Genomic DNA, 20,217 nt, shown 5'->3' with positions numbered 1-20,217 from the left:
CTCATGATTTACTCGTAGATTAGCCTTTCAAATATAACAACAGCTCAACAAAAGTGGCCAAAAGTGTCCAAAATTAAAACAAGAGAATAGAAACAATAATTTATAGAGAAATAAAGTAATCATACACGAGAAAAGAAATTCAAGATACTGCTATTTTTATTCCCTGAACTCTTGAAGCTGCTTCTCTTCAACTTCTCATTTTTCACTATCCTTTTTCCCTTGGGAAGCTTAGAGTTTACACTTTCCTGGGACTCTGGAGTTACACACAATATGTCTGTAGACTCTATCTCTGTCACCACTGAAACCTCTTCCCCAATGCTTTCTACATGCTCTAAGATAATATCATTTTTCCTTTTTCTGGAAGGAACATTGTTAACAACTTTAGTTTTGATGTTACTGGGAGAGACATTCAAGGTGTCCGAAATTTCCACCTCAGCTTCACTTGAAACTTGTTTAGTTTTGCTCCCCATTTGATCTGAGTGAACATCATCTTTCCGTTTCTTGAATGGATTGTTGTGGCGAACCTTCAACGGGATGGTGTTGGGTGCTATTGTGCTCTCCAGTGTTACATTATTTGTCGATGGCACAATTAGCTTTGCAAGTGCTGCAGATTCATTCAAATACTTATTTTCATTTGAAACAGGATTCTGCCTTTCTGTAGAACAAAAGTTTGGAATTTGAGTCAAAAACAGTAGATTCCATTGTGTTAAACAACATATAAGAAAGCGCAGGTGTGTTAAGTGGGGAAGAATTAAAGAAACTTGCCTGTAGGCCCTGTACTATCTTTCCTTCGGCTTTTATGGGAGGGAAAGCTTACAAAACAGCTATCTTCTGCAGCTACCACAGCAGTCTCAGGTCTCTGAATTTGACCAATATTTTGGCTCTTAATAGGTTCTTGATGATGTCTAGAGGCTGGGAAATGATCAAATGCCTTCATATTTATGGGGTCCAAGTTTCCTTCAGCAATTGCAGTAGCTACTGATGGAGGCATTTCTCTAGTGCAATTTGTAATTGGTCAAGGAAAATAAATGCAGATATGGGGCAAGAACTATTTAACATCGAAATAAAAAGAGATTAGGAACAAAAAGATACGGTCCGAGGAAATCAAGTTCTCCATCTAGAGACTGCACAAGGTTTTCTGGAATGGCTTTCATATGTTTGACCTTTTTCTTTTCGGCATCAAATCTACATGGAAGTATAAAAAGCCAGCAGGAGTCACTACTGTAAACAAATAGAAAAGGCCAGTATATTTGTTACTCAGTATGCTACTTTCATATTACTCACATTTGAGCATGCTGAAAAACTGCAACTGCTTCTTTGAAACATTTGGGGTAATCTTCAGGCATTTGATTGCCCTTCTGCGATTTCAAAACTGATAGAGCCTGCAAGCGTGCCACCAAGAAATGAAGCATAAGGCATCATAAACAGTTCTAAAATAATAGGAAAATAAATTATAAACATAAGATATTGAGAAAACATGTATGTATACAATTAATAATTATGTTGACATTTTAAGAAGCTGTACTGCGCACTTACACGATCTAAGTTACGATACTTAGAAACCAAGGCATAAGCTTTTGCAATCCCAATACCATGAACAGATGGAAGGAAATCACAGCCTGCCAAGACACACATACCTGTAAAAATGCAAGATTATAAGCTGGTTCATGCCGTGGAAATGCTTATTAGAGCCATTGAGATATGTTCTATCCTCATGACAATAGAAACATGTTTTCAAGACTGTAGCAAGCCTAAAAGAAAATTTTGGTTGGAAAAAAGGGATGGCCCTGTATCAAGGGAACAATACTCAATATCAGTGTGAGGTGCAGAAGTTGCTTATACAAAAGTAATTTATGTTGTGCACATTTTGTTACTGTTTCAGATGATGGTTTATGGATGACGCAGCTACATAGATGTTTTCATTTAAAACATACGCATATAAAAGAGCTCCAGTGTCAGATTGAACTAACCCGTGAATAATTCCTGATCAAAATTTTGGAAGGAAGGTGTACGGCCCACTGGATTAAAAACATTCTCCAGCACCATCTCTTCACCGTTACCATATTGGTCCATCTTAAAGACAACCTGTTTGCAACCAATGCAAATCAAAACAAACAAAACAGCAGCAAATTCAATGATACATGATCAAAATGAAGTCATCAGGAGAGGATTTGACCTCTATCTGCATCATATCAAAATTTCATGGAGATTCTTACAGCTTGGCAACCATATGCCACTAGATCACTATCCTCTGTAATAACTGCAGCAATTCCACCCTTCTCTGCTTCGAGATTGGACAGGAATGCTAGCTGTGCATCAGCCTCATATGGAGCCACTACAAATTCAATATTCTCTGATCTCAGAATCTGAAAGGCCAATAGTGCACAAAATTACTCAGGACTCAGGGTTGGGTTTGAATTCAAGAATAAAAAAAGAAATGAAAAGGCCCTGGTATCATAATTGAATTAGAACTTTGCAGGAAAACAGAATATGCATCAAGCAAAGTACCTGTATTAGTTGATGTGCCATAGATGGAGTTACACTCACTGCCCTCTACAAGTGAAGAAACAAACACAGTAGATAATTCAGATATATACAACATTTAAGAACAAGAAAAACTGATGTCAAAGATGAATTAGTACTCAACATAATGCGGAGAAATTATGATCTCGTAATAGAACCCCAATTTAACTTTGAACACTTTCTATGCCTACCATGTTTTCTGAACTTCCCATAGAATCTTGAGTTAATAGTTTGGGGGAACGATAAATCACGTTAGCTAGTCACGATAATTGTAAGTTTCAAAACTAAGCAATGAGTAAAAGAAGACAAAGTAATACATAAGTCCTAGTGATGTCTTGGGCTCAAAGTTTATGCAGCTCAATATATCCAAGATTCTAAATAGCACAAACCCAATTCATTTCTGAAAATGAACTGGCCAGAAGAAGAGCACAAACAACAGTAAATGATTTACGATATAGGATCTAGATATGCAACTCACTTGGTGAACAAAATTAAATAAATACCTGGAAGAGCTCAGTGGCAGCTCTAATATCCCCTTCCTTAAATTTTGCCATTGCCAAATCATGATTAGTCTTTCTTCTCCTGAATCAGTAACAAGTTTGTGCATTAATAACATGAACACGTTTAAAAAGAAAAATAATAACAAGATGGAGAAAAAAAACGGGTATTGTGGAAACGTGCCTGTGGCGCTCTTCTGCAGTGGCAGCCTTACATGGTACATTGCCACCATCAAAGACGACTACTGGGGTTATCTTATGGTGACGAAGCAGATTTATTCGGTGCATAAAATAATCTATGTATTTCAATTTCCTTTCGCTATTTGAATTCATACAAAGCTCCAAACTACATGAATATGCTGCAGAAAAAAATAATAACATTAATAAATAGATAAACCAATGAAATCTCATCATCCAACTGACCCAAAAGGAAATCGAAGCAGCATGTTTACCTCCTTTGTGAAGCCATGAATAGGCGTCGATACCCACCTGCAAATAAATTTACAGAACACTCACATTTCAGTTTGAGAAATAAAATGGAATGATTATAAGAGAGACCCAATTCAGAATCAAACTGAGAAAATCGAAAACTAAAACATGGGATTGCTACTTACGCGCTTGCCGGCATATTTCTTGATATGAATGGGTGAAATATAAGGTTTCATGAATCTGAGAAGATCTTTGATACCCATTTGGTTGTTGCTCCTTCACCTCTGGGTTTAGGGTTTTTCCTTTTTCTAGTTTTAGGTTTTCTGGGTCCTCTGATTATTATTATTTTTTAAAATTATAAATTTTTGCTTTGTAAGAAATAAAGAAACGAAGAGATTAATGTTGAGAGTAAACGGCGGGAAGAGGAGCAAATGGCGAAGTGAGGAGGCAACGACACAAAATTGCAAATTTGATACTGAGAGCTAAACCCAACAGGTCTGTTGGTAAATGCTTCACACAAACTAATGAGAGATGGCCACGTTGGCTTGAGGATCAAGAAAAGTTTCTTCAAGTTGAAGTGGCGGAATAGGATTGGTTCGGTGATTTTGGACGGCTTTCGGCTATTCTTCTTTTACCGCTAAATTTGGTTGAAAACTCCCGCGCTTTCTTTTGAAAAAATGTTTCGTGTGTGAGTTTTGCTGAAGCCCAACAATGGAACGACGTAAAAGCCTAATACTCTCCAGGACCCCAAGCGGCCTGTGTGGGGTACTGGGTCGCGTATGGGCTACACAACAACACACCAAAAGTTTTGACCAATAACCCAAGCCCAAATTTACTTTGTTCTTTAAGATTTTGATCCCTTTTTTTTTTTTTTCATTTATTTTAATAAAAACAATAATTTAAACTATACTAAATTAATATAATCTAAGAGGAGAGAGATTCAAACTTGGGTACAAGGGGACATACTCACTGCCTAACCAACTTTTATAATTGATTCAAATTTCGAAAGTAATTCAAATTTATAAGAGTTTTAACGGTTAGGAATATGTGATGTGATGTGATTAGATAGATTTATCAAAACACACAAGTTGAATAAGATAGACAACAAACTATTTGAGACTGGTATTATTTATTGAGGATATAAACGCCACATGCTTCCTATCCTTCCTATATATACAGATCGGTTTGAGCTCCCATATATTACACAAAACTATCTTGCTTCTTATATACAGCGAAATTGCACTATATATCACAAGATTTCCAAACTCCAGCAACCTTCATGACAAACATAATTATGGAGCTGGTCTCAAATATAAGGGTATATAGCTTTCTGGGTTTGGCTCCCAATCCCACACTGAAAAGGCACTTGAACACTTCATCCATCTTCTTGTCATTTCAGGGAAATGCCTATCAATCACATCCTTCAAAGTCTCTGTCTTGTTAACCCATTCAAGGCCTTTCTCTGTGTATGTTTTGGAGTTGAAATTGGTTGTGAAGAAACGATCAGCTTCTAGCCTCCTAAAAGTACATCACCAAATATTCAGACACAAAAACAAAAGAAATGCAGGCATTTTGTTTAATTTGTAAGGTGGGGTTTTGAGCATGTATTATATACCTTGATGCAATAAGTAGAAAGATGAAGAAAGCTGTCTCACTAATGGCAAAGCCCTTTATCTTCTTCTCTGCATGTAGACCCACTTGCAAATCAAGCTTCTCAACATCATCTCCATACACCTCCTTCAGAGCCTCAACAACTTCTTTGTCATCCGTCAAATCTTCCCACTTGTTAATAGGAATCATCAGCAGGTTCCTTCTGAACTCGTTGTACCGGGCAACTCCTCTCTCTCTGTCTCTATAAACTAATAACCATTCATGATTCAAGAGTTATGAGACAAATATTCAAACCTCTTAATAAACCGTGTTCTAAAATTAAGGCAAAAGGAGAATTGAAAGCAAGAAATATAGTTTACTTTCTAATGCAGCCATATCAACTGGATCGGCTCTATCTTCTCCATTAACATCATGTGCAATGAGGTTCCTCATCCATGATGGATAATTCCATAATGTGATAGCTCCACATGCCTGGTGACCCATCGATACGAGCATCTGCTCCATTCCAATTGTCGACAGTCTTCGTTCTCCCTCCTTACCCGCCATATCTCTCATAAGCACCCTGTAACATATCAGCAGCCAGTCATGCATATGCTTTCATTGTGGCCTTGCGACATTTAATGAGTACTCTACAAAGCAGCACCAAGGAACAAAGTATTAACAGGACATATCAATTCAAAATGCTTATTTTAATCTTTGCTTTGCATGAAATGCTAAAGCTAGGTCTTTAAACAGAAACACAAAAGAAAAAAGACTGAGAAAACTTCACCCTCATGCTGCCTTATGGAAATACAGAGTGAATTAAGATGGGAAAGAGAGATATATACTCTTCAAGTATTGGAGGACATTTGTCTTCAGAAGCTGTAGACTCAATGTCCCTAAGGATGAGTTTATCTGGTAGCAGGGCATGCATTCTGTACACACTTACAAACTCTTCAGTCAGCGAATAGGGAACTCCATGATCTCTGGGCTTCTTTAGGCCAACCAATCCATTAAGTATTGGTCCTAAAATATGTCCATGTAAATCTTTAAATCTCTTCCCCAAAAATCCATACCTGCAACAGAAACAATCAATCAAAATTTGATTTTCAATGAATGCTGGGCTGGAAAGAAATAAACAGAAAAATTTGACTGCCCTGCACATCATCCATGTTGTAACTAAAGCTCTTTCAACAAGAGAAGGCAAGGCAGCCTACTTTAACATTGTTGATTCCAAATATGATTCATTAAATTGGTTAGACCATGTATCTTAATCAATTTCATTAATTACCAGTTGATCCTCATCCCTGCCAGAAGAGTATCAGTCTTTAAGAGCTCTACAGTCCAATCAATTGTGTGGATTTTAGCAATGACAGCTGAAGTGACCAGTCTTGCATGCCTGTACAGCTTCTCATCATCCAAATCTGGGTAATGTACCTAAACAATTTTACAACACATATGATTTACATTGATCAAATCCTGCTTGCAAATGTGTTTTGCAAAGCCAACAGACAAACAAAATTTTGGGATAGACTCCTTTAGTTATATATATTGACATAAAAATAAGGAAAAATTAAAAGAGAATAATTAAATTAAGATTAACTTACTTTTAGCATATCACATGCAGCATTATGTTCTTTGGCAAATAATGCTTGCAGGAGGGAGAAGCCAGCCCAGCAATTTCGAACATCGCCGGAGATAGGAATACCATTCTCATCATGCTCTAGAAGGCCATCTCCTGAAATCTTCAACTTTCCATCTTTGAATGTCCTTACTCTTTGCATGCCCTCCATGTTATTCCCATAAATTACACTCCCATCCCTGTTCACCACAGAAATCAAATGCAGAAATTGAACGTTGGACTTAATTAGAGTTACAAAACAAAAAACAAACTGACCAATACTTACCACCAGGGAGTCCTTGCATTCAAGCAATCAGAGTCTGAAGAAGTTGAAGCCGTGGGAACTTTCTTGGTCTTATAAAACTTGAATGATTTCAGAGGGCACCCTGTTGCGATTTCTTCAGGAGCTTTAATTTCCACCTGTACTTCCACAACCAACCATAAAATTAGAATATTCTCTAGCAAGAAATTAATCAATCAATCAAAAAATTGTTCACATGTATAATATACCTGCTCAGTGTCCTCCAAATGATCAACCCAATCATGAATCATGAATTGTATCCATGAACAGGCTATCATGTTGAACTGCTTCCCATTGTCTACGAATTTCTTCCTGGCCAAAAGCTTGGAGGCTACAATTGCAGGGTGAGGCTCCAGCAACTGTGCAAAACTAGGACAATTATTTTACCACTTAAAATAGAAAAAAGGGACAGAAGGCCAAACTAACAGAAGAAGCATGCATTAATTCAAAATATGAAGAGAAGAGAAGAGAAGAGAAGAGAGTAGATGTAGGGAAGAGTTAGTCTTTACCCCGTAGGGTGAGGTTGAGGGAGGCATGTTGCGACCGAAACAGGTTCCTTGGCTCCCGACCAGATGATCATGAGGGTGATTGCATGTCCCGTCAGCCGTTCGATAGGACAGTCTTTCGGTATCGTATTTCTGACCGTTGATTCTCCCTACATGCAAAAGATTGTAACGCTGGTGCAAGTGCCTTCTGATACCCAAGTAAGCAAGTCCCATGAAAACTGGTAGTCTGTGCCATATTCCCAGCTTGTCCACAAAATGAATAACCTGATTCAAATATATTCATCATGAGTTCATTCATATATAAGAGAGAGAGAGAGAGAGAGAGAGAGAGAGAGAGAGAGAGAGAGAGAGAGAGAGAGAGAGAGAGAGAGAGAGAGAGAGAGAGAGAGAATAGATTACATAGAAGAACAAGGTGTCAAGGAGAGTCATTTTGGCTACAATAGGCTGGAGTTGGGGATGAACGAAGGTAGAACAAGAAGAGAGAAAGAAGGCCATATTTGCTGTTTCTATAGATGGAAATGGAATTAATAATATGGTTCTTGATAATTCTTTCTTCTTCTTTTCTTTCTCTTAAAAAAAAAGATGCAGAGATGGAGTACTATTATTACTATATATGGTGAAAGGGATGTATCAATGAATTTAAAAAGAGAGGGTTCTTGATTGCTGCATACGCCAACAAACCAGTTACAGCTTACAGCTTATGATCCATCCCCTGTCTTGTCAATGTTCAGAAACTGCTCTTTTCTATCTTGTCAATATCTGTATCCTTATATGGAAATGAAAATGAGAAAAGTTGAGAAGTTGAAGCTCTCTCTCTCTCATCACCTACTAGTCTACGCCGTATCAGAAAGAAATGAAAATAAAATGATTTAAGTTTATGGAATTTCTTACTCAACTTATTTTTGAGATTAGATCATGTGTTACGACTCGTTTATCTTGTATCATGTTATTCATGCCTTATTCTCCCACTCACACACATACATATATATAGTTGTGCCGTATTTATTCATCTCATCCGTTTACATAATAATAAATTGGGGCATTCTGAGATCGCATCTCATCATGATGTCTGTAAACTATGTAATTCAATAAATTCCACATGATCTTCTTGGCAATAATAAAATTCAATTCTACATAAAATCGAAATCAAATGTACAAAATAAATAAATAAATATGCCCCTCGTAACGCATGTAACGTTTCATAAATGCTCAAACCTAACTGTATGTTTGGTGCATTGCACACGGCTTTGGTCATCTCTCTGTGTCACTGGGGAATAAATATAAAGAAAGTCAGTTTCAGTTGAACTTGAGCATCAGCTTACAATCTTATTACGCGTGTATATTGTTGATGGTGCCAAATCTCATGACTGTTTGACATCACTACACTACGTGCCCTAATAATAAGTAATAGGAGTGGCAAAATATATTATATTTTTTTCTTTTACCAAGGGAAAATGTGTTCATCTTCCCCCGACTAGCTATCTTGTTTGTTCTTTCTGAAATTTGGGCTCCACAGGCACACAATGTGATATAAAAATATGATAAGCTTAGCATTACCTTTAGAATAATTTAAACTTTATTTTCAATTGTCACAATTAAATTTAATTTGGATTTCTTAGATCTAGGTCAAAAAGGATTAGTTGTTATTGAGTTTAATCCTCGTGTTTTTTGTTTTAGATGTAGGTCCTTTGACATTTATTACTTTTTTGTTATGTCGATTTTACCCTTTGAGGTAAATAAGGAAAACACATTGAAAATCTAAAATTAATGCATTATTTCCTTGTAATTGAATTCCATAATTTAAATTTTGAATTATTTCCTTGATAATATTTCTAATATATCGATAAAATACAATTTAACGAATAAAAAGTAAAGACTCACATATTATACCAATCGATCAGACAAGCACCCACATTAAATTATATACCTAACATACAGGTAAATAGTGTTAGGAACATAAATTAGAAGACCTATTTGAGTAGATTCTAACTCACTGTTTACAGAATCATGAAGTTCTAATTTTGACAAACCCTTATCTAAGGGAATGGATGTTAAAAATATGAATAAACATATATATACCTATGCAATATGCAATATGACATAAATGACTATTACCCGATTCAAGTCATAAAGGGTAACATTCGAACAAAAAATGATTTTAAAAATAAAATAATAAAAAGATTACATCATAAAATATTAAAAAGGGAATGAAATTCTATGTAGCGCAAAAATAAAAAACTTATATCAAAATCACGAAATTCAAAGATTAAATCCAATTCCTTAATAGAAATTTGAATCTATATTAATTTTTATAAGATAATTTTCCATTGCATAAAAGCGAAACAGTTGGTTGGTATATATCTGCTTCCGCGCGGTTTGATGTTATATTCATGTCCCAATCCCATTAATCTTTAATTGGGTTCTTTGATTGTATTACCCTCATATAATAAATGGTTCTATTTCTAAATTATTTTTATTAACATAAAAAAAGAAATTTTATTTTTTTGGATAATAGATTTTTTTTTTTTTTTTTTATCACTGGTTTGGTTTGGGCAGAGGAAGAATCCAAGATGAGGTTCGATTGCATCCTACAAACACAAGGCCCCAAATTTTTTTTTAAAAAAAAACAGAAACTCAAAAGCCCATATTTAAACCCAAGCATTTGTTGGGCCACAAACTCCAACTTGGAAAGCGGTCGCGTCTTTATATAACCCACAATTTAACTCGCAAAATAATCATTCGTTAGTCGTTATTACGCGGAACGCCCCCGCCTCTCAGACTCGCAATGTCTCCTCTCACCGGAAGCGAAGAGGACCAGTTTTCCGGCAGCGATAGAGAAGAAGAAGAAGAAGATGACGACGAAGATTTCGACGAGGACATGGAAGCCATAAGGCGTGCCTGTATGCTCACCGGCAAGAACCCCGACGACCTCAACCCCAACAACAACAACCACGGCGGCGACGACCCCCGCCACGCCTCCGGTTCAGAGTCCGAATCCGACTCCGACGAAGGCGACGATGACATTGAGTTGCTCCGGAAAATAAGGAGTCGATTCTCGAATATTTCCAATTTTTGCGAGCCTCTGTCTCTGAAGCCTTTGAGTTCATTGCCGCCTGCTGTCTCCGACGACGAAGAGGACGATTACCAAACGCTTCTTTCCGTTCAGAAACGTTTCGCAGCCTACCAAAACGGTACTTGAAATTCAATGTATACGCATTTGTTTTGTTGTCTTTGTGTGCGTCAATTTTGCTGTTGTCATATATTTGCAAGTTTTCATCTGCTCGTCGTCCACAATTTTATTGCACCTCAGAAAACTTGATTGTTTTTGGATTTTTAGATACTTGCAAACCAGTGAAGGAAACTTGCAATGAAATTGCTCATGAAAGTTCTCAGGGTACTGAAGATGCATGTATGGCCATCCATCCACTGAGTGACAATGCTGAGGGACAGCCTTCCGCTTCGATTGAGTTGCAACAATCTGATTCTTGCAGGCCATCTACGTTGCCAGCCAAATACTCAACCTTCCCAAAGTCTGCTCAGGTGTTTATGGATGCCATTAAGAAGAATAGGTCCAGTCAGAAGTTTCTTCGGAGTAAGTTGGTCCAAATTGAAGCAAAAATTGAGGAGAACAGAAAACTGAAGGAACGTGTCAAAATCCTTAAAGACTTTCAAGTTTCTTGCAAAAAACGAACAGGGGAGGCATTGTCCCAAAAGAAGGATCCTCGTGTCCAGTTAATTTTGGTGAACAGGCCAAGGAAGTTTAGGGATTTAAAGGTTAGTTGCTTATTTGTTTACTAGCTTTCCCAAGCAGTTATTAAGTTGTTTTTCTTTTTCTTTTTTGGTATATATGAACTAGTTATCTACTTTAGATTGAGGGGTAGCTGGTAGGTAAGTATTCTAAAGCTGCACATAATTCCTTCGGGATGAACAGAGGGAAAGGAAATACCTGCATTGGCTAGATTACTAGCTTTTCTCTATAGGATTTACTTCTTTGAGCTGACTTTTATAGGATTGCATGGGCATTTGCAAATGCAATAGTGTTCTGATTGGTTTCTGCAAAACTTTTGCCTTGTACTATTGATATTTTTGGGCTTCCTTCTAATGCCGAGGTCACCTATTATTTCTGCAGGCTCATGACAAAAAGATCTCAGCTATGTTTTATGGCCCAGAAGAGAATTCACATGTTGCTAACTACAGAATGACATTGACGAAATTTCTGCATTCATTAGATCGAAAAAAATGGTCAAAGGCCGAAAAGAAAGCCCTTGAAAAGGGAATAAGACAACAATTTCAAGAAATGGTGCTTCAGTTTTCTGTACATGAATCGAGGTTTGTTCTGTCTTATTTCATCATTTTTTATGGCATGTTTCATTAATTTTTTAAGTGCTCTATCAAACTTATTTGATTGATTATGGTTTATAGGAGAGTGGAAATGTAGAATACTTTTGTTTGACTTGCTCCTTCTTGGCTAAATAAGAAAGGAGATTTCTTTTTTTCTTTTGGGAAAAGAAAACATGACTATCTTGACTGCATTGTTGTATTTTTTATTTAATGAAACTTCACATTGTTTCTTAAACATGCCTTCCCTAACTACATATAATCCTTGACAGTTGTTCTGAGAGACCGTATGGAGACTCTAATCATATCGATGACATTTTGGCTTCAATCAAAGATCTTGAAATTACCCCAGAAAAAATTAGAGAATTCCTGCCTAAGGTTAACTGGGAGCAGTTGGCTTCCATGTATATCGTTGGTCGTTCTGGTGCAGAATGTGAAGCAAGGTATGAGCTTTTGTAATGGTACATTTTTGTTATGCCATTAATCTTTCTAATTAATCTATTCACTTCATTTTTCTAAGTCACGCAAGAAAATGTAAAATTAGTTTATTTGTGTCATCATGTTGACATACATAAATACATAAATAGATAATATGTTTCTGAATCTCTTGTATGTTTCAAAGTTCCAATCAATATTGACACCTTATTGGCCAACACTTCTTTTTCCGTTTTTTTATTTTTAAGAATAGTTATGATTTCAATTTTTTTTTTCAACCTTGGGAAGAGACCTTATGTCTAGGGGCTGGGCTGAGTATATGATTTGTCACACTTATAAACGTTGTGTTTACAATTTTACAAAAATTAGTCGGTAATCTATACTGAATCAAAATAATAATGTTCGTTTGATGAACGACTAAGATTGAGTGAGCAACTGAGTTCAAGGGGTTTGTCACTCCTGTGCGGTTCATCTTCATTTTGTTTCACGTCTCAACCTGTGCGGTTCTTGACTAGCGTTTTTGTCTGTATTGATTTTCCTGAAGCATTCGTATACTTCAATGAAGCGAGTTTTGGCAGACGTCTATGGGGTCACCATCACAGACACGTTTATCATTGTTGGATTTGATAAAAAATGCAAGGTCAGCATAGGTCATAAAAGGTGGGACCCATACATGACATGTGCTTTACTCAAAACAGTGGTGTTGATCGCGTCTGTAATGATTGCCATCACAGATGTCTGTGACACTATCAGTAACTTGTATTTATCTGACCACAATAACGATTATCACATGGTCATCTTTTCTTTAGTTTCTTTTAGCTTGATTTATCTGATTAATCCTTGCAGGTGGTTGAACTGGGAGGATCCTTTAATCAATCACAAATCATGGACTGCGAAGGAGGACAAGAATCTTCTGCATCTTGTCCAGGAGAAGGGGATTGATAATTGGTTTAATGTTGCAGTATTGTTGGGGACAAACAGGACTCCGTTTCAGTGCTTGGCACGCTATCAAAGGAGCCTAAATGCTTCCATACTGAAACGGGAGTGGACCAAAGATGAGGATGCAAGACTTCGCTCAGCTGTAGAAGCTTTGGGTGAAGGTGATTGGCAATCTGTTGCTTCTGCTTTGGAAGGACGGACTGGTTCCCAATGCTCTAATAGGTTAGTTTTCTATGAATGTTTCTTATTCAAATTTTGAAGCTGTATATTGCTGACTTGGGAAGTTCATTACATATTATTCTTTTGATATTGAAGAAAGAGCATGGTAATTCCCGTTGAGGAGATATGCAAGTTGAGTTACTTTCTGAATAGACATTGAATATTCTGTAATATAGATGGCTAAATGTTTCGGTGTTAGATTGAAGTTTTATTGTTGCACCACCAAGGATTATATACTTCACTTGATAGTTCATGCTCTATTCTTTTTTCTGACACAAGTTTTCTGAGATGGAAAAGTTTATGTTTGGTAGATTTAAAAAATTTACTTTGTAGAACATTATTTTCTATATTATATTTTGCTTATGGCTTCAACTCAACACAAACACTGGAAAAGTCTTCTTGTCTTTCCTCCTGGAAAATCTTATAAAATTAATCCATTCTTTGCATTCTTAGTTTCCCTCGATTAGAATCTGGTTTTATTCTGGCAGCATTTTCTGAGCCTCATTAATGGTAATGATAATTTTTCGTACTGTACAGATGGAAGAAATCTCTTCATCCAACCAGGAAAAGAGAAGGTAGGTGGACTCCAGAGGAAGACAAACGTCTGAAAGTGGCTCAAATGCTCTTTGGCCCCAAAAATTGGAATAAAACAGCTCAATTTGTGCCTGGTCGAACTCAGGCACAGTGTAGAGATAGGTACATCACCACATTCTGAAGTCAAGCGTAGAAGCTACCAATTTAAGAAAATTGTTAATTTTCAATTTATGTTGCAGATATGTCAACTCTTTAGAACCTTCTTTGAAGTGGGGTGAATGGACTGAAGAAGAGGACTCAAGATTGAGAGAAGCCATTGCAGAATATGGATATTGCTGGTCCAAAGTTGCTGCATGTGTGCCTAGACGTACTGATAATATGTGCTGGAGGTACGGGGTCCTGATTATGTCAAATTGTTTTATTCATTTATTTTGTTGCCTGCACTTATTTTTTCTGACTTTCATTTTGAGCAGGAGATGGAAGGTGTTATTTCCAGATGACGTGTGCTTGCTCAAAGAAGAGAAAAGAATAAGAAAGGTGGCTCTTATGTGCAACTTTGTTGATCGGGAGACAGAACGTCCAGCCCTTGGCCCTAATGATTTTCATCCGCCAATTGTTACTTCAACCAAAACTTTAACTTATTCTAGGAAGCAGAAAGGAAAATTAAGGTATAATGTTCAAATACCCAGAAAATTATGTTTACCCAGTAAATTTTTACAATTTCCCCCTACCTATTTTATGGTGAAGCAAACACAACATATTTCCACGAATTTCCTTAGAATTTTATATTTCTTGTATTAACAAGTGGAGAATGCATACAATATTGCCCCATTTTACTCCTGCTTTATTCATGCTTACCATATATACCTTTTGTGCAATGCAGCAAAGTTTCGAAGAAGATTAGATCCAGGAGGCAAAAAAATGGTCAAAGTTGTTCCAAGGTATCTGAGATAGATAGTTTTGATAAGGTTGAGACATGTGATGGACATGATGCCTCAAATACGAAGAATAAAGTTCGTAAACAGCGACGCATAAGGCACAAAGGTACTCATTGTGAGCAGGATACACACAAAGAACCTAGGGAAATGTCTTGTTCAGATCAGATTGTAGGAACATCAGATGGAGATGATACTACACTTGCTTGCTTTCTACGCAATAAATCAAAGAAGAGAAAGCTTGGCCCTGTCCCCTCAATCAATGGAAAAAAGAAGAGAAAGCTTGTAGCTTCTGATTCTGCTGTTCAGGAGTGCCCCGCAAACAGTATAGAGGAGGGATCTGAAGTGCATCCTGAAATGAATAAAGTTTGCGATGGAAATCAAATAGTCTCTTTCCGGAAAGATGATGAGTTTATAGTCCATTGTGATGATAGAATTTCAGAAAGAATGCCAACTTGCAGCGTGCAGTCTAGTCATTTGAATGGTAACACCATGGCTAGTGACAAGGAGCCTGATGGACTAAAGTTAGTCAGTGGGTGGAAGGCTGGCTTACAAGAACCTGTGAGGAAAGTGGTGGCCATTGATCCAGAAAGTGATGGTGATACTGATGATGTTGTTCTTGCTTCCTGGAGGAAAAAGAAATTGAAGAAGAGGCACCCTCAAACTGCCAAAAGCGGTCCTCACGCTTGCCCTCCCTCAGGTGTAACGACAAGATCAGAGCCGCTTCCGAAAAGAGTAGATCAGTCTAATGATCGAAGCCAAGTGCCCTTTGTGGCTGTTGGTAATGAGCCTGGTGCAGTAGATATAGGAAAACAACATGGGGTTGATCATTGTGAAACTGTGAGGGAAATAGTGAACATTGGCGCAGAAGGTGATCATGAGGCTGGTGATACAACACTCGCTTGCTTTCTGCGAAATAAATCAAAGAACAGGCAGCGTCAGTCGCGCAGAGGTGATAACCAGAAGCCAAGGTGATATTTGTGAAATAAATCAAAGAACAGGCAGCGTCAGTCTCGCAGAGGTGATAACCAGAAGCCAAGGTGATATTTGAAGTTTTCATCTATGCACATGAAAAAAGGGCCTTGATAGTAGCCATATAAAAGCTAGTACATCTGTAGAATACGGAAGTCAAAAAACCGGTTACGCAATGTTTAGGACCATTTGATTGCAGGCAGGCAAATCATTGAGAAGGATTTCTAATAATCTTTGCTGGTGACAATGAGCCAGCTAAGTCAGTTTTGTTGAAGTTATCACCAGCTCGTGAGGACATAGAAAAAAAGGTGAAGTGTACTGTAGCATATACAGAGGATTTGGAACTGGGATTCTTGTGTTAGTGATGCTACTACGGCGCTTGTGTTAACCTCGATTGCTCTTTCGTCACATTAGCCAAAAAAAAAATTGGAGCTTTTGTAGGATTCTATTTATCTAAGAAGTCTTGTAAAATGTACGTATAATTTTCTTTGGTTGCCTTGAGCAACCAATTTTGATGAGTTACAGCTGTATAGCGACTATTCATTGAAAATATAAATTTTCTTACAATTTGAAGAATGGTGCCATATTTGATGTTAGTAAATGGTGTTAGTTTTGCTAGTTTTGCGTAGCAGTCTAACGGTGTGAATTTCGTTTGTTTGTTTCTTGAATGCGAAGGGAAAAAAGGACAAGAATTCAAACTCAATTTTCAGCTTTTTAACCCTTTTTTTTTCCACTTACATTACCTTTTTAAAAAGGTAATGTAAGTGAACAAAAAAAGAGTGAATATATAATTTCTAACAAAGGAGTGTAAGTGAACAAAAAAAAAGTGGGTAAATCAGATCTCTTTCTTATTTAAGAGTTTTACCTCAGTGCTGAAACGTTTACTTTACATAAGCAGTATGGGGTTATTCTGGTTCAATTTCATTTTAAGTCTCTCACAATACGATCAGCAGCATATCATATCAGATCAGGTTAGTGTGTATCGTAGTGATGTTAAAATTGTGAATTCGCATCACCTCAATCTCCAAATGGAATACAATACTACGTTGGCAGGCAGGGCATCGAAATATGTTACAGTGAATTAACTCTAAAAATAACTGACAATACATGCGCTAAAATGGAACAATTATTATGCACTCGATCAGTTTAGCAAATAAGCTCAAAATTAAGCTTCACTAAAGATAAACTCGATCAAGCCACTTGCAGGCAGCACTCAAATGCCACCGATAGCTAAAAACTTGACCCCGTTGGGTAAATGTTTCATGACATCTCGCCATGGCAGTAATCACATAAACAATGTTAACTAATATGGAATTTGATTATCAAATTCAATGCTTAACTGAGGATGAAAAGCCAATATAATATCTTAATTCGAAAACCACAGCTCAAAATAACGAGGCCTCAAAGCCATATAGTCAACATAATGATAAAATCCAACATGTCCAACATTTCCAACAAAAACCTAAATAAACTTTAAAGCAACTACAAGAACAAAAAAAAAAAAGTAACTGACTGTTCTCGATAACATAGGTCCTCGAGGAGAATATTACTCCCAAGCTTTTCTAGTAACGGCCAATGCCCCAAACTCTGATTACCCCATCGGAGTAGCCGCTAAACAAGGTGCTCCCATCGGCACTCCAGTTCAAACTTGTACAGTAAATAACCTGCAATTCGGAACAAAAGTTAAATCGACAGAATCATAAGTTATATAATTGTCTACAAGTAGAAAAAAACAAAATCACATGATAAACCCAAAAAGAAGAGCCCTAATATTAACTATATTCACATTGCAGATGACATGGCCACTCTAGGATCCGCCTAGATTAGAGACATGGCTCTTCCAGCAAGAGCCTAGAAGAACCTCACTCCAAAACAGCAGATCCCTTTCATATAGGGAAAGAACCAACCAAATTAACCTTCACTTGTTGATCCATTTTCAATAGAAAAAAACAAACAGTCAATTTAGCCTTCCCTAGTAGCTGGCTTGTCAATTTCAAAATTTGCAATACATTTTTCATAAGTACGTAAGTATGTACACAATAAAAATTACACAAACTCATCGCCTACATGACCAACTTGCATCAGAACCCCATTTCTATAACCCCTCATCCCTCCCACTTCTCACAAATCTAAACCCTTTTAAATTCCAAACCATTTGTTTCTGTTTCACAAGAAACAAATCATCAAACAATGCACTGCAAAACAAGGTATGATCAAACAATCAACATATTTTCTAAAACAATGCACTGCAAAACATGACGAAAGGCAGAATACCAAATGGAAAAAATTATCTATAAGCAACATAATCATAACAAATTAAAAAAGCCTAATCGCATATGGAACACAAGGCAGAATTTGATCAATTAACAAAATTGAAAAATCAGAAATACAACCAGTAGATAATAAAAAAGAACACGTATACCTTCTTCTTGTAAGCAGTAGCAGCATGGGTATCCTCTGTCTTCTCAGCCTCAGTTTTGAGATCAACCTTCAAATCCTCAACGATTTGCTTGCTCTCCAAATCCCAGATCTTAATGCTTTGTTCAGTTGCCGCGCACAACCAGTACCTGTTGGGACTGAAGCAGAGAGCGTGAATAATAGCACCAGCACCAAGTGAGTAAAGCATCTTGCCTTCTGCCAAATCCCACAGCAAAATCACTCCATCTTTCCCTCCGCTGGCGCACAATGAACCATCAGGAGAAACCGCCACTGTGTTCACATACCCATTGTGCCCTTCAAGGGTGCACCTCAGCTTACAGTTGGTCAAGTTCCACACTTTGACAGTCTTGTCCCACGAGGCTGATACGATGGTGGGCTGCAGTGTATTAGGGCTGAAGCGGACGCAGCTGACCCAATCACCATGCCCGTCTTGGTCCTGGATAGTGAACTTGCACTCACCAAGAGTGTTCCACAGTTTGATCGTACGGTCGCGGGAGGCCGAGACGATCTGACGGTTGTCAATCGAGAAGGCCACGGAGAGAACGTCCTTGGTATGGCCCACAAAGCGGCGAGCAGAGACGCCAAGAGCCAAGTCCCAGAGGCGAAGCTCGCCGTCCCAGGATCCAGAGAGCGCGAACTGGCCGTCGGATGAGAGGACGACGTCCTGGACGAAGTGAGAGTGGCCTGTTAGCCTGCGGCGGGGAACACCGTAAGTCTTCTCATCCTTGGTAAGGTGCCAGAGGATGATAGACTTGTCGCGCGATGCCGAGACGATCATCTCAGAGTTGTCGATCGGAATGGCGATGGCTGTGACCATGTCGGTGTGAGCCCTCATGGTTCCGCGGAGAACGAGAGTATCTGCCATGGCTTTGGCTTTGCTCGGCGGCTGAGTGGGTATCTAGGGTTTCGAGGGGCGAAGGCGCGGAGTGAGAGTGAAAGCGTGAGAGGAAAAATCAGTATAAAAGAAGTATATATAGCTGAATGAAATAGGGTTTTTGGGGAGAGTTAGAGAGAGAGAGAGAGAGAGAGAGAGAGCCAAACCCAACCTAGGCCCTGGGGTGGGGTGTGTGTGTGTTTGGGTACCATAAGTTTGGTAACCTCGCTCAGAATAAGCAAGGCCCGGGAATAAATTTTGGGTCTAATTTGGAAGCCCAATTAGAATCTGAAGTCGGGCCTTGGATTCAGACAACACCACAGCATAGAAACCAATGGTTAGATGATGACTATACCCTACCTAAATATCAAATATCATTTTTTTAAAGATGATATCAAATATCCTTATCTTAAATAAGTTTAGTACGTATTTAAGGATTAGAGACAATGATATTGGCACTCTAAAAACGTTATTGTACTCATCCAAGTTGAATTTCTCTCTTAAATTTTTATACATGATGCATAACTTTTTCAAAGTACTAATAACAGTTTCCTTTGATTAGATTAATATTTAATTTTACTCTTAATTTTATTCTTCATAGTATGTATTTTTGCTCTTACTTTCATCATGTTGTGGGTATGTGTCTTTAGAGATAAATCGTCAAATATCCAGTCGAACATCTTAATATAAATAAAGTTATATACAAATTGAATGGTAAAGTGCTTTGATTTTTCACAAGTTAATCCACTCCAATCAATCATATTGGGTTTTGAATTTCGACTTTCAATTTAATCAATCAAAACAAATCATTTATATTATTAATTTAAGCGAATTGAATTATATCCATCTCGAACCGTACTAATTTTGACAATACCATAATTTGAACAATTGCTTGCATTATAATTATATAGTGTATGCAAAATTTTACTTCAATATAATTCAGATTTACAGAATTAGCAACATACGGGATTTTGATAGGAAGAGAGCATTAACCTAACCATTACTATTAGTAGAATAGAAAAGTTCATATAAAGCTAGAGTTTAAGTGAATTACCAAAACTTTCG

At 37.5% G+C, this 20,217-nt stretch overlaps 4 protein-coding genes across 5 annotated transcripts; 1 reads left to right on the top strand and 3 right to left on the bottom strand.

Moving 5' to 3' along the window:
• On the bottom strand, nt 88–3,968 carry LOC18777577 (exonuclease 1). 2 transcript variants are annotated; one of them, XM_020564303.1, is made up of 12 exons: nt 3,635–3,968; nt 3,473–3,509; nt 3,205–3,379; nt 3,027–3,105; nt 2,509–2,553; nt 2,217–2,366; nt 1,971–2,085; nt 1,537–1,637; nt 1,285–1,382; nt 1,093–1,185; nt 766–995; nt 88–655 (listed from the first exon to the last, which is right to left on the bottom strand). In XM_020564303.1, the coding sequence occupies exons 1-12, from the start codon at nt 3,710–3,712 to the stop codon at nt 120–122; spliced, it is 1,737 nt and encodes a 578-aa protein (XP_020419892.1). In that variant the 5' UTR covers nt 3,713–3,968; the 3' UTR covers nt 88–119. The 2 variants fall into 2 exon arrangements, with proteins under 2 accessions (XP_020419892.1, XP_020419893.1); XM_020564304.1 differs by having other exon boundaries at nt 1,537–1,619.
• On the bottom strand, nt 4,066–8,180 carry LOC18777310 (alpha-dioxygenase 2). Its single transcript, XM_007210706.2, has 10 exons — nt 7,867–8,180; nt 7,471–7,731; nt 7,171–7,320; nt 6,947–7,080; nt 6,647–6,860; nt 6,331–6,476; nt 5,888–6,115; nt 5,420–5,622; nt 5,065–5,308; nt 4,066–4,967 (listed from the first exon to the last, which is right to left on the bottom strand). The coding sequence occupies exons 1-10, from the start codon at nt 7,960–7,962 to the stop codon at nt 4,742–4,744; spliced, it is 1,902 nt and encodes a 633-aa protein (XP_007210768.1). The 5' UTR covers nt 7,963–8,180; the 3' UTR covers nt 4,066–4,741.
• LOC18776212 lies at nt 9,820–16,412 on the top strand. The gene is made up of 9 exons (XM_007210430.2): nt 9,820–10,658; nt 10,805–11,241; nt 11,597–11,796; nt 12,078–12,248; nt 13,087–13,401; nt 13,936–14,094; nt 14,172–14,321; nt 14,406–14,600; nt 14,816–16,412. Exons 1-9 carry the CDS (start codon nt 10,253–10,255, stop codon nt 15,840–15,842), a joined length of 3,060 nt encoding a protein of 1,019 aa, XP_007210492.1. The 5' UTR covers nt 9,820–10,252; the 3' UTR covers nt 15,843–16,412.
• LOC18776263 (guanine nucleotide-binding protein subunit beta-like protein) lies at nt 17,149–19,330 on the bottom strand. The gene is made up of 2 exons (XM_007209286.2): nt 18,262–19,330; nt 17,149–17,503 (listed from the first exon to the last, which is right to left on the bottom strand). The coding sequence occupies exons 1-2, from the start codon at nt 19,141–19,143 to the stop codon at nt 17,402–17,404; spliced, it is 984 nt and encodes a 327-aa protein (XP_007209348.1). The 5' UTR covers nt 19,144–19,330; the 3' UTR covers nt 17,149–17,401.

Source organism: Prunus persica, chromosome G5 (assembly GCF_000346465.2).
Source record: "Prunus persica cultivar Lovell chromosome G5, Prunus_persica_NCBIv2, whole genome shotgun sequence".
Taxonomy (NCBI): Eukaryota; Viridiplantae; Streptophyta; class Magnoliopsida; order Rosales; family Rosaceae; genus Prunus; species Prunus persica.
This window is presented reverse-complemented; position numbering and strand designations above follow the sequence as displayed.

Bases quoted from the DNA above. Each gene is read 5' to 3' on its own strand.
- LOC18777577 (XM_020564303.1), bottom strand. From the start codon at position 3,712: ATGGGTATCAAAGATCTTCTCAGATTCATGAAACCTTATATTTCACCC. The intron at 2,554-3,026 runs GTATTTATTTAA...CTTCACTTGTAG, and splicing joins CTGCCACTGAGCTCTTCCAG to AGGGCAGTGAGTGTAACTCC. The intron at 1,186-1,284 runs GTGAGTAATATG...ACTTCCATGTAG, and splicing joins GTTTTTCAGCATGCTCAAAT to ATTTGATGCCGAAAAGAAAA.
- LOC18776212 (XM_007210430.2), top strand. From the start codon at position 10,253: ATGTCTCCTCTCACCGGAAGCGAAGAGGACCAGTTTTCCGGCAGCGAT. The intron at 12,249-13,086 runs GTATGAGCTTTT...TAATCCTTGCAG, and splicing joins GGTGCAGAATGTGAAGCAAG to GTGGTTGAACTGGGAGGATC. The intron at 13,402-13,935 runs GTTAGTTTTCTA...CGTACTGTACAG, and splicing joins GGTTCCCAATGCTCTAATAG to ATGGAAGAAATCTCTTCATC.
- LOC18776263 (XM_007209286.2), bottom strand. From the start codon at position 19,143: ATGGCAGATACTCTCGTTCTCCGCGGAACCATGAGGGCTCACACCGAC. The intron at 17,504-18,261 runs GTATACGTGTTC...TCCGAATTGCAG, and splicing joins CTACTGCTTACAAGAAGAAG to GTTATTTACTGTACAAGTTT.
- LOC18777310 (XM_007210706.2), bottom strand. From the start codon at position 7,962: ATGGCCTTCTTTCTCTCTTCTTGTTCTACCTTCGTTCATCCCCAACTC. The intron at 5,309-5,419 runs GTAAACTATATT...AATGGTTATTAG, and splicing joins TGATATGGCTGCATTAGAAA to TTTATAGAGACAGAGAGAGA. The intron at 4,968-5,064 runs GTATATAATACA...ATGTACTTTTAG, and splicing joins TTTCTACTTATTGCATCAAG to GAGGCTAGAAGCTGATCGTT.